The 12,421-nt window shown below is 44.7% G+C and overlaps 1 protein-coding gene and 1 long non-coding RNA gene across 3 annotated transcripts; both read left to right on the top strand.

Annotated features, from left to right (window-relative positions):
- Positions 1 to 238: 238 nt before the first annotated feature.
- On the top strand, positions 239 to 5,145 carry LOC112564308 (early growth response protein 1-like). The gene is given in 3 exon segments (XM_025239023.1): positions 239 to 606; positions 1,930 to 2,952; positions 2,955 to 5,145. Coding segments are annotated over 3 exon segments (1,869 nt in total). The 5' UTR covers positions 239 to 401; the 3' UTR covers positions 3,596 to 5,145.
- A 2,781-nt stretch (positions 5,146 to 7,926) lies between these two features.
- LOC112564495 lies at positions 7,927 to 12,272 on the top strand. Of its 2 annotated transcripts, none has more exons than XR_003099231.1 (3): positions 7,927 to 7,991; positions 10,102 to 10,238; positions 11,190 to 12,271. It is a non-coding gene; the product is annotated as an uncharacterized LOC112564495 (long non-coding RNA). The 2 variants fall into 2 exon arrangements; XR_003099232.1 differs by having other exon boundaries at positions 7,988 to 8,080; positions 11,190 to 12,272.
- Positions 12,273 to 12,421: the final 149 nt, after the last annotated feature.

Raw genomic sequence — 12,421 nt, forward strand, 5'->3', positions numbered from 1 at the left:
TGGAGAAATTGTGGACCTAGACTGTTATTTTTCAGGAAATTCCTTACTATGAGTTGTGACCTACTTTTGAGCAGAAGCGAATTGATCGCAAAGGTCACGACGAAGCTGTGACGTATTTCGTTGACGTCAAACAGACTGTTCAGTGATTGGCTGTTGTCATGGTAGCGTAAATTAGCACATTCCGTATATGGGTATAACAGTGCCGGCCCAGTTCATTGATAACGCCGGTATAAAAGGGACGGTTTCATTCATAGATTCAGCCAGTCTCGTTGAAGCCGTGCGTAAGGAGGGCGTTACACAGCAATAGTGAAACAAGTTCTCAGGCGTGATCGCATGTGGATACTCGCCCACTTCGGGGGCATATTATCAACTTGTTGGCTGTGAACGATAAAAGTTCCGTGATGATTATGGACGGTCTTGATACTCTGACACAAGTGGCGCTGGCAGATGTCAGCAGCTTTTGCTTCGACACCAGAGCTCTGGAGAGTGCGGGGCGCCATGCCTCCGAGACTTTTGAGGATTCCCTCAACACTCCTGTCACGACCAGTTCGGACAATACATTTTTTGGACCGGATACACTGGAACCCCCACCCATCACCGCGACGGGTAGGTGTTTGATGCTTTTGAATTGTATTAAGTTTGATTTTTGCTCGCACCGCTTTGCTTCTCCCTACCGAGGCGCCATAGATGTTGCGCGGTGGCGAGTTATTTTTAAACCCATGTACGTCATAGGCGAGCAACATTACACTGCTGGCGATTTGCTCGGTGACCCATGTAAGCCATTCCCCTCTCTCTCCTCAGCTTAGTGTAGCTTTAGTGCGTGATATTCGTGCCTGTAATGTAGCTTTACATTTGTATGCCAACACTTAGTGATGTTAGCGTCGATAAGACTCGTCAAAAGTCCGAAAGCGAGGCCGAGGCCTGGAGCGAAGCTGGGTTACTGTGGGAGCCGACCGCTTTTGACGATGACGTCACTATGGCGTCAGCCAATGGCCTCATGCATATTCATGAAGCTGTACCCCCTGCCTACTTTCCTCTCTGCCATTTGTGTCGCCGGTCGACATGGTGAACTATGTTTGGAAAGCTGCCCGCCATCACCGCTGGCACAAGTGGCATGGAGTCGGGTCGTACTGGCGCAGACTAAGCACGCGATCGATAATGGAGTATCCGAGTGATCTGCTGGCTGTGGTCAGCGCACGCTGGCCTCGCTCCTTGCTATTATTATCATTATTATTATCATTCGCCTACGCACTCGGTGGGCGGGCCTCGGCCCACTCACGCCGCGCATGAACCTGGCGTTGCACCGCCGCCATCCGGGCATTCGCCTGTCGGCAAGCATGCAACACGCTGGTGCAGCCATGTTCCTCCGCGGTGAGAGTGAGGCCACATCTGCTAGCCATCCTAGTCCTTTACGAAATACAAGATTTGTTTCACTTTGTAGCTGAGACTCTAGTCAAACCAAGCGACTACCTATGTCACTATATGATCGTTGTGTTGAAGCAGACATACATAAAACGTTTAATGTCAGACCGCGGGGGAGGGGGATTAGACAAAAACTCATAACAGATGGCAACATTGTTCGCTCTTCTCCCTCATTTATTTTTGTTACCACCATAACAATAATGTTGTACAGCAACAAGAGTTAATTTATTGTGTACGAATTTTACTACAATTTGTACTGACTACATGTTTGGCCTAATGGACCACTCTACTGCTGGTATGTTGTGCACAGCACTAGACACTGCATGTGTACATCTTAACCCAGCATCCACTCTGGGACGTGTTAGAATCTTTATTTCCGTATTGATCTTTGAACCATCTTGTTCATGTCAGTGCTGTGAACATTACCAGATAATGCCCATGGCAGACTTTCTCTCTCCCTCATACACATGGCGATTTATTGCTGATCGTGTTGTTGTTTTTTTTCAGCAAACATCGTCGCTTCCATTAACATCCCGGACACCAAGACGGTGGAGGCCATGCTGCCCCACCGGCCCCACGTGTCCAGCACCGCCAGCAGCAGCAGCGGCAGCGGCAGCGTGTGCAGTACCGGCACCAGCGGTACCACACACACCATCACGTACAAGGGGACGTTGGTGACCACGGCCATGCCCCACCCCGGTACGGTCAGCGAAGCGGGCGGCCCCGCTCAGCCCAACTTCGCATCCATATTCTCTCCTCTCTCCCCTATCATCAGCGCCCTCTTCAACCCACCTCAGTCCACGTCTACCAGCACCTTCCACAGCGGCTTTCCACGCCACCAAGTCCCCTCGTCCACCTATCAGCCCTCGGTCTGTGACTTCCCTGTGCCCTGCAGCAGCGTCAATGACACAGCCCCTACCTTCACATCCACCTCGCCCTCCCCAGCTTCCGTGTCGTCACCCATGTCTCAGCAGGACCCCGACAGCTACTCGCAGGGCTTCGGCTCCCCGCTGACGCCATGTTCTCCAGAATCTCAGATGACAATGCAGGACCCTGCAGTCAAAACCGAAGACAGTCTTAGCTCTTACTCCTCACCTCCACCACCCTACTCACAGGCTTTCCCCGTGTCCATGGACATGGGGTTGGCCGCCATGAAACAACCACCAACCTACAGAAGTTGCGCTCTGCCGCAGCTACAACAACAGCCGCAGCAGCAGCAACAGCAGCAGCAGCGGCAGCAACAGCAACAGCAAGAATCGAACAATTTTCTCGGTATGCCACCTAGTTCCTTATCAGAGACAATTCTGCAGATGCAAATCTCCGAGTTCGATCCTGTCAAACAGCAGACTGTAAACGCTGACCTCTGCTGGACCATTGCACCAACGTCCGCTGGTCCGCAGTCACAGCTGCCTGACTTCAGTAAGCTGCAGGTCGCCTCTGCCCAGCTTTCTTTTCTGAGCGGACCTATTAAGACGGAACCCGGGTCAGAGGGCATGGAGGATTTTAGCAACCCCCAACCCATGGACTATGACCAGAAGACCCCAGCACCAAAGGGACCCCCCACGCTGTGTTGAGCCAGCCATACCAGCAGAACCCCCTGAAACTGCTGCCGGTGAAACCCCGCAAGTACCCCAACCGACCCAGCAAGACTCCCCCCCACGAGCGGCCATACGCCTGCCCAGTGGACAACTGCGACCGCCGCTTCTCTCGCAGCGACGAACTCACGCGGCACATCCGCATTCACACGGGCCAGAAGCCCTTCCAGTGCAAAGTCTGTGGACGCTCATTCTCGCGAAGTGACCACCTGACCACGCACGTGCGCACACACACGGGCGAGAAACCGTTCTCGTGCGACGTCTGTGGACGTAAGTTCGCGCGCTCTGACGAGAAGAAGCGGCACGCCAAGGTGCACATGAAGCAGCGGGGCAAGAAGGACTCCAAGCTGCTGACCTCCACCGCTGTCTCTCTACCCTCCGCCACCTCCACGTCATCGTCACACACCATGGCCCGCACCACGACATCCGCAACGGTGGTGTCACAGTCGTTCCAAGACTCGCTCTGTGCGTCGGCCCACTCCGCCAGCGGCACTCTGCCTCTCGTCGTGGACTCTGCTGGGCTATGCAGCGTGTCTGGCATGGAATCGTCGTGCACCTCCTCTCTACCTTGGTGGTGACCACGTCTTTATGATGAGAGACTCGCACCCGTACCCCACCCTCTTCTACCCACCTTGCACCGCCACTCGCTCCTGGCCGGCTTGTCCGTCTGCTGGTTGTCTGGTGCTATGACATTGCTGACTGCACTCGCCATCCGCTCGTTATTTAACATTCGTTCCCATCCCAGATAGTAGTTACCGCTGTTGTCTCGCATCTGTCCTCGGGAGAGCTCGTTTTCAGTTGACAGTTGGCGATAAAGACTGAAGTGAATGAACGAAGAAGTACGCAGACTATGAACTTTGTTTTCTTGTTCTTTAAACCTTGGTTGTATAATGTCATTCGGAAAGAGAAATACGCAGACAGGTGCTGCTATTGTTCCCAGTTGTTGACTGTAAAAACCAGCTGGCTGGTGTCTTGTTGACAACACAAACTAATCAGCGTGGGTCCGGTATATAGGCCACACTGGTATGGCGGCAGTAGCCGGCGTTCGCCGAGAATTGTCCACGTCACCACTTGGTGTGATCGTTACACTGTCATGTCCTCACCTAAAGCTCGTCTGGCTTGTAGTGATTCCACATCACTTTTCTGTGTTCTAACATCTTCTCTGATGTTTCCGCTTTGTGCTGTCGGTGTGTGTGTGTTTTTCTTTAACATTTCGTTGTTGTTGATTTTTTTTATCCCAGCTTGTTCCATACTTCTCATGCAGTATTTACACAGTGCTGTAATTATTGCCTTTGCCAGGCAGCGCTTTCTTCCTGTTTATTAGTGATCTGTTCAAGTCCTATGTCTTTCTAACTTCCTACTAGTTATCACCAAGTGTGTTTAGACGGTTACAGTTTATTTCACGTTTCACTCGAGAGGCAGCAATTCACAGTCTAAACACATGCAAGTGATAGCGGATGTAGGAACTAGCCAGCAACTCGGGCACTCATGAGGCCAGTGCTCTCATAATATCTGGTTTTATTTGGAATTGTTCACATCTGTAATGTCATTGTACCAGATCCTACCCTCCTATGATTATTTCTGATATACACAGGAAAGTAAAATATACATAAAATGTTATATTGTTTACATTTCCAGATTTATAAATGGCTTCAAAGTACACGAAATGTCAATCAAAAAATTTGAAAAAAAACTTTAATTTGAACAAATATGTGTTGTGTTGAATGGCAATGCTGTATTGACGATGCCTGCTTCCAGCAATGTGTACTCCCGGTTCATGTGCTATCCCGGTTCACTGTATGTCATAATTCATTGAACATTTTTTACTGTTAAAGCTTCTTTTCAAGTTAGTTGTGTTGTTAACGAGTTTCTTTCGGTTTCTTAAAGAACTGCCCCCAACCCCCATTGTGATATCTGAAGTGTGTACGGCATCGGTGTGCTGTCGATACACTGTATTGTTTGTATAGAGTTATATATTTTGACACGTCTTGCAAGGAAAAAAACATTATTTTCATTATGTTGTTCAACTCTATAGTGTGACAAAGTCCGAATGTTCTTGGTGAGTGCGAGTGTGACCACACTTACGTGAGAATGATGGCCGCAACAAATACAATTGTTAAAAAAAAAATTGAGTCTTTTCATTTATTCACATTATGTGGAAGTGTGTATGCGTGAGTTATTTGTGTGTTTGTGTGCGTGAGAGAGAAAGAGAGAGAGAATAAAGGCCACACCCACACGCCCTCATTCGCCGAAGAAGAATCGGACAACAATATATTTAAAGAAAAAAAAAAGCACACAACCCAAAGCAAACTACTACGAACAGACATCAACCTGTGTGAACATCACATCAACATACGAGAACACAGCACCAACATCAACACCATCACCAACAGAAGTCACTGTCGCCGCCTTATTTATTGAAACACAGTCTAACCAACCCACCACACGACGAAATCTTCGACTTCTGATATGACAACACTTGGTATGTCTGTCAATTAAAATTTTTAAAGGACAAAAGATTATTTAAAATCATCAAGTTCACTCTTTAGCTGGTCCCAGCATTTGAAATTCTGTTACAAAGTCTAAGTAAGAAATTACAAGAAGGGGCTTCCACCTCTAAACACAGGCTTAAACAAGTTGTTCTGAAGATGCAAAAATATGTCTGGTAAGATTCGTGGGAGAATTTAAACCAAGCTTTTCACAGAATATGTTTATAACACAAAGAAACTGTTTATTTATAAGCTTTGTATTCTTCATAGATAAAAGTTATACTTTCCAATGACAAGTATACAAAAAAGTTCAAGTTCATAATAAATCATGGCTTGACAATAACAGACAAAGGGCAACATTAGCTGATAAACACGTATATAAGAAGCATCTGTAAAATCAGTCTATGAATAAATGTATAGAAACACAAAAGTAGACTGGTTTAAAGGTAAGTTTGAGGGATTTTTAGAACAGCTGAGAACATGTGAACAAGATTTTGCCTAGTGTGATGAAGTTTCTGTTTTGTAGGACCATAGACATGTATACTTGTAAAAAACTACATACACTGCCAAGATTTTCTTTAACATGTTGCTGGGTCACTGTGAGGCAACATCGACGATGTCTTCTGGAAGAAAACCACGGAAGATCGCCAACACTAAAAACTCCAAAATAACATACGACTGCAGCTTGGATGGGAAAAGAATTCCTCTTAGCTTGACTGAGGCTCTCGTGACTAATAGAAAGATGAAAGCCGCGAGAAAAGAATTGAGTAAAATAATGGATTGATTGAATGCCAGAACTGACAGAGTGCACAAAACCTTGGAAGGCGTCTGTGCATTGCGAAATGGCTTCACCACCAGCCATTGAGGCAGGAATGGTTTGCCATCCTCTCACACACGCAACCCCAAGCTGTCAGACCACCAGGAGCAATCTATAATAATATATTTGCTTAAATAAACAAACAAACAAACAAGTAAACAAATAATTGATTTAAATAGACATTCTCGGAGCGCAGCATTAAAAAATAAAAACATACAGAAAAAACAACAACAACAACAACAACAACAACAGTCTAGAAAACAAAGAGATCCTTGTGTGCCTGAAGTGCAGCCATTCATATTAAGAAGGTGAATGCCATCAGCAATAGATGCACTGCAGCCCTGCCAACGCATAGAATCTTCGAGAAAAAGTTCTGTTCCAAAAGTAATGCAAATTCATTTTGACATTTGTATGGAAGCTCTAATGAAAATATTTGGTGCTGTGGCCAAACTTTCGCAGACAGAAGTATCGTTCCATCGATGCTACTCTTGTTAGATGATCATACTAGTGGTCTTTGTAAATTTAGCTTTCCGGAGAAGTAAGATGTCAGCCGTGGCAGACCTGCCTGTACTGCCCACCAAGCTTGCAGGGGGAGGAATCAGAGTGAAGAAGGACATTGCTGAGGACAGATGCAAGTTGTAAGTCATGGCAAGATGGCGCAGAGGTGGCCTTAAAAGCAAAGTGGACCAGAAAAAAACTTGCTGCTGGATGTCATGTCACAAGCCTGGATGTCATCTAAAAGATATGAACAAGGTCTTCGTATTTTATCATATTTTAACTTTAACGACTGTTAATAAGTTTTTTGAAAGGATTTCCATAAGTATGAAAGATGTTATTCCATATATTAAATTAAATGTTGATAGTTGTGTGCAATTGATCAGAGTGGATGCAGACTGCAACTTCTTGCATATCCTCACTTAAAGGTCACTTTTTTGAAAGTTCTCTCAAACCATATATTTCTAGCACTTATAAAAGGTTATTGGTTATAAATGATGACCTCCTAGCCATAAAATTCATGTATTCTTCATCATCCCCTTCCATTATGTTGACACTGGCGCCAAGGCTCTTCGATATAATGGAACTGTAGTGGGTCTGTGGTTGTAGACCTGCAATAGCAACAGCCCAACAAGCCAGGGTCTCATCATGGGCAAAAGAATGCCACTTTTACATTACATGGCATCTTCATAGGTCTGCACCTGCTGTCTGCACCCTGATTATCATCTTTTGCTACCTATGAAGCAGTTCCATTAGTACCGAGGGCACTAAGCAATGTGGGAACAGCAAGCCACCCATTGTCACAGACTTTGATGGCTTGTGACTTTGTGATTGATATTATGTATCAGAAGATCCAAAGGTCTGTATCCAAAGTCCCGAGATAAAATAACTCTAAAAGCAGCTGTGTACCTGTAATCCATACCTGTAGCTTCTAAAGAACTGGCAGTAAAGCCACATGGCAGTGAACTGAAACATCTGCACTACCTCCACCCATACTTTTAACATTCTATATTTCAGCGTTTTCGCTAATCTGTACCTGTTGTTTCAGTTACCATTGTAGTTTTATCTTTGGTAGTTTTTTACTTTCTTTCCTGATTATGTGCTTGGCCTGATATAAGTAAGCTTTTCAGTTAAAACCTTCTTGCATTTTATGGATGGGACACACTATTTCAGGTAACTATCATGATTAGCATGAATTAGATACAAGACAGTACTTCAGTGACTAGCGTGAACTGGGCGCAATATGCTATTTCCTACAATCTGTAAGTAAGCAGCCGTATTTTATTTTCAATATAAAAAACCTACCCATCCTTGATGATCCACTGACATTCTCTCTGTTACACAACCCTCATAGCCTAATGATATCATCTGTTACTGTAGAGGCCGCACATCACTGCTGGTATCTGTTAGAAGCTCTTTTCCATGTGGGAGAATGTTTACATTTCCCTTAATATGTATAATTTGAGAATTTCCTCAAACATGTATAATGCTGGCATTTCCCTAAAAATGTATAATAGCGGGTTTTTCTTGGTGAATATGTGAACGTGCCCATTTCTCAAAGTCAAGAACTCTCGGCTTCACAATCGATATAACTCGTAAAATATTAGCTCAAGGTGTTATTTGTCAGTGTGTTCACATGCAAGTGGACCATCTTTCTGTCTTGGTCTTCCGTTCCTGGACCTTGAGCATGTCATCCAACCGTGACAGCTCCGTAGCACCGACTTGTAGCCCGCATCATCAGCCGCTGACGTCAGCACGTTATCGTTATCAGCTGTAGCTGCGGGCAGATGAAGGTCTGAATTTAGATGCCGTGCGGCCGAGAATTGCCCTCGCTTGGCTCAAATCAAGTTCTGAGACGCGGGCGTCCAAGCCGGTTGAGTTTATTTTTGGTCCTTATCGACACTTCTTTCGGCCGGCCGCCCGGCGGGACGATCAAAAATAGCCCCCTGCTTACGTCATCTGCAACGTCACAGCTCCCTGTCTCCAGAATCCTGTACCAGTCGGGCCGGTCTGGAAGACGGCGCCCTGCTGCGGACCGGAACAATGCCTGCCATTGCTGCCTCCTGCCTTTCCCTCCCCGCCCCACCTCCATGCTCCATGCCGCACAGCGGGCTGATGACGGCCGGACAAAACGTCAGCTGACAGATCCTGACGTTTGTGTTGACACCATTGGTTGCACTGTTTATGTCGTCACTGCTGACTGCAGGACAAAACGTCAGCTGACACATCCTGACGTTTGTGTTGACACCGTTGGTTACATTGTTTGTGTCGTCACTGCTGACTGCAGGACAAAACATGTTGACACCATTGGTTGTTGTGCATCATGTCAACATGCACTTCTTATGTCGTCACTGCTGACTGCTTGAAGTGATGTCAGCGCACACACTGCTGATCGCTTGAAGTGATGTCAGCGCACACAGTGACTGTTTATGTCGTCACTGCTGACTGCTTGAAGTGATGTCAGCGCACACAGTGACTGTTTATGTCGTCACTGCTGACTGCTTGAAGTGATGTCAGACTTTACTTCAATGTACACGAAGACGAGGCAAGAAGCCAGCCAGCTGGCCAATAAATGTCCCAACTGTCGTATACTTTGAACAGAGTTTAATGCTTTAAAACAATATATTTCAATATGTGAAGGAAAGAACTGCTTATGATTTAATAAAGAGAGGAAGATATATCAGATGACAGGTATGTGACACTGAAGTCAGGTCACAGACAACAGTAGTCTTGTGTCTAATATTAATCTTCACATCACAGCCACAAGCGTGTACATGGCGGGGACAATTAAAGTCTTGTTGGACTCAAGAGAGCAGATTGAAGACTGACAGTGACAGAATATGACAACACGTGGTTGACTGACAGTGACAGAATTGTAATGTGACCACACTAGGTTGACTGACAGTGACACAATTGTAATATGACCACACTTGATTGACAGATTGATTGGCTAATGCTGGCTGGCTGGCTGGCTGTATCTTTTCACTGTCTCCTTGGTTCTATTACTACATTTCTTGTTCACACCATCACCGATGAGCAATCTGCTGAAAACATCGATTTCCTTTGCGTCATTAACTGACAAATCTGTCAACAGATATTAAAGATGGTCCACCTCATAACGTGACTGTCGGCAATGGGGAACAAAGATAGCTTTAAATAACTGCTTTGTGTGTGTCCAGAATGGTCAGTGTCCATGAGAACGCCATTCTGGGCCCGCTGACGTCACTGGACGACATTGGCATCGATTGGTGTGGAAGCTGCGAGACTGATTTGTCTGTTGCAGTGGTGGGTGGCGGTGCCGGAGGAAGTCCGAGGGATGGGCCGGTGTCTTGGAGACTGAAAACAGATCCGGAGCAGGCGGAGGTTAGCGGCGGCTGCAGGAGGATGCAGTGAAGGAAGAGCCGTTGATGGAGATGCCTGGTAACCGAGTGTCGTCTGACACACCGGGCTATTTTCGTGCACACAGCAAAAATCCAAAGCTAATAAATCCTGTGTGATTTGCTTTATTCTATTTTCCACTCCTGTCTTTTCTTTCTCTGCCCTTTACTTCTTAGGTACGGCAGACTTTCCGTCTTCTTCTTTCGATTTATTTTTTCCTGTTTCCATTGAAACTCCGTTGTTTCTTCTTCTGTTATTAATAATATTATTTCTTCTAATCATTATTATAATTTACTATATTGTATTTTTATACTTCCTATTAATGATAATACTTCTTTTGTTGTTAATGTTTCTTGTTATTAATATTACTTCTTCTGTTAATATTAATGGTTCTTGTTAATAATGAAGAAAGTGAGTTTAGACGCCTGTTTTTTCTTTGTCTTTCTCTTTTCTTGTCCTTTTTGCTTTATCGGGTCTTACGTTTTTGGTTTTTTTTTTTGTTGTTGTTTTCTTTTTGTTTTTTTTTTAGTTTGTTTGTTTTTTGTTTTTGTTTTGTTTGTTTGTTTTTTGTTTTTTTTTTGGGGGGGGAGTGTTTATTTACACAATTTCTTGGAAATTGGCTTTGATTTTCGGGCTGCCGAAAATAACCATATTCTTTCATTGTCATCAGTTTCACCCTCTGTCTTCTCTCTCTCACATTGACGAGGCAGCAGGGTGTTGGATGAGGGGGCCCGTGAACAGGATTACGAGGGCGTAGCTGAACTCAAACTCAAACAGTTCAACATTTTGCCGCTTAATGCAGCTGAGCTTTTCAACCTTTAATGAGGTTTCATCGCAATCTTAAAGTTCTGACTAATGAGGTGTGCTATTAGCAGCAACTATAGCAAGCACTAAGCTTGAATTAGCCTGGACTTATCCCCAGTCTGGAATGTTCGATCCCGTGTGGTTTAGGTTAATGGCGCGTGAGACACAAAGGTGCTTGTCTATTTGCAGAATGTGGCCTTTGAATCTTTCTACCATCTGGCTAGACGGATCACGGGTACCTGAGGCCTCCAACCACCCCTTGTGGTGATGTGTGACCATCAAATTATGTATTCAATAATCAAGACATATTTTAAGGATTTTAAAATGTGAGGGTTTTGCGCTTAACAAGTCAAAAGAACCTAATAAAGTATACAGAGAGAGCCTGGACTATTTTTGTCTGACAAAATCTTGTTACTGTTCCAGAAATAATTCCTCCAAACGTTATTTATAGCAGCAGTCAGGTTCCTTCGTCGTTTGTACACTGTGTAAATGAAAAACGAAAGTTTTGCTGAAAACAGATGGCGGGTGGTTAGATGGGTTAGTTAGCTTATGGATGTTTTGTGTATGTGTGTGCGTGCACCCGTACCAGCGAAAAAGAGAATAACTTGCATCTTAAATGGCACTAAGTAGTCTTCAACACCATCTTGCCTTTTAGCAGCGAAACTTTATGGACATTCTTGCATCTTAGCGGGCACTAAGTAATCTTTATGCACTTTCTTGCATATTTTGTTCTCAATACCTCCTTTCACAAGAAACATTGTCCACCGTAAAAAGTGGTTTATTGTGTATGTAGTCATACAAACTTTATCTGTGGTATGAGTGACATCTTGAGTGCGGCATGAAACAGTCTGCCCTCACTCCGCCTCCTGTCAACCATTATGCCCTTTGCAATTAAGATTCTTAAAACACGTTTTCCCGGTCTTTTATGTTGGTGCGAATGGTGTTTATTTAGTTTTTACTTCCACTTTATCCCCTGTTTCTTCTTTAAAAATAAATAAGTGCAGACGGGGATAGCATTCTCCTTCGGTGATTTTATATGTCGTGGGAGTGCAGGAGGGCGGCAGGGAGAGGCACTGCAAGTATTTGCAGTAGTAATAGCAATAGTAATGCTAGTAAAAGTAAAGTCTTCTTTGTTAATGGACAGTTAGGTCCTCGATGTTTTACCTGGGAATTTGTTCAGCAAGTATACAGACCGGCAACACGCGTGTGTATACGAGCAGATTTTGAGTCCTTTGACTTAAATAATCACATCTTTCCCAACTTCCACTTCAAACATAAAATTAGTTTTGGTAAAGCAAGCAAACGATCTTTTAGTCGAGGGGTAAAACATATGAAAAAAACAACAAGCAGGCAAGGGCAAAACACAATAAAAGCCATTAGTGCGTCAGACATCAAGTTGTTTCGGAGAATGAAATCACGCC

Source organism: Pomacea canaliculata, linkage group LG5, assembly GCF_003073045.1.
Source record: "Pomacea canaliculata isolate SZHN2017 linkage group LG5, ASM307304v1, whole genome shotgun sequence".
Taxonomy (NCBI): Eukaryota; Metazoa; Mollusca; class Gastropoda; order Architaenioglossa; family Ampullariidae; genus Pomacea; species Pomacea canaliculata.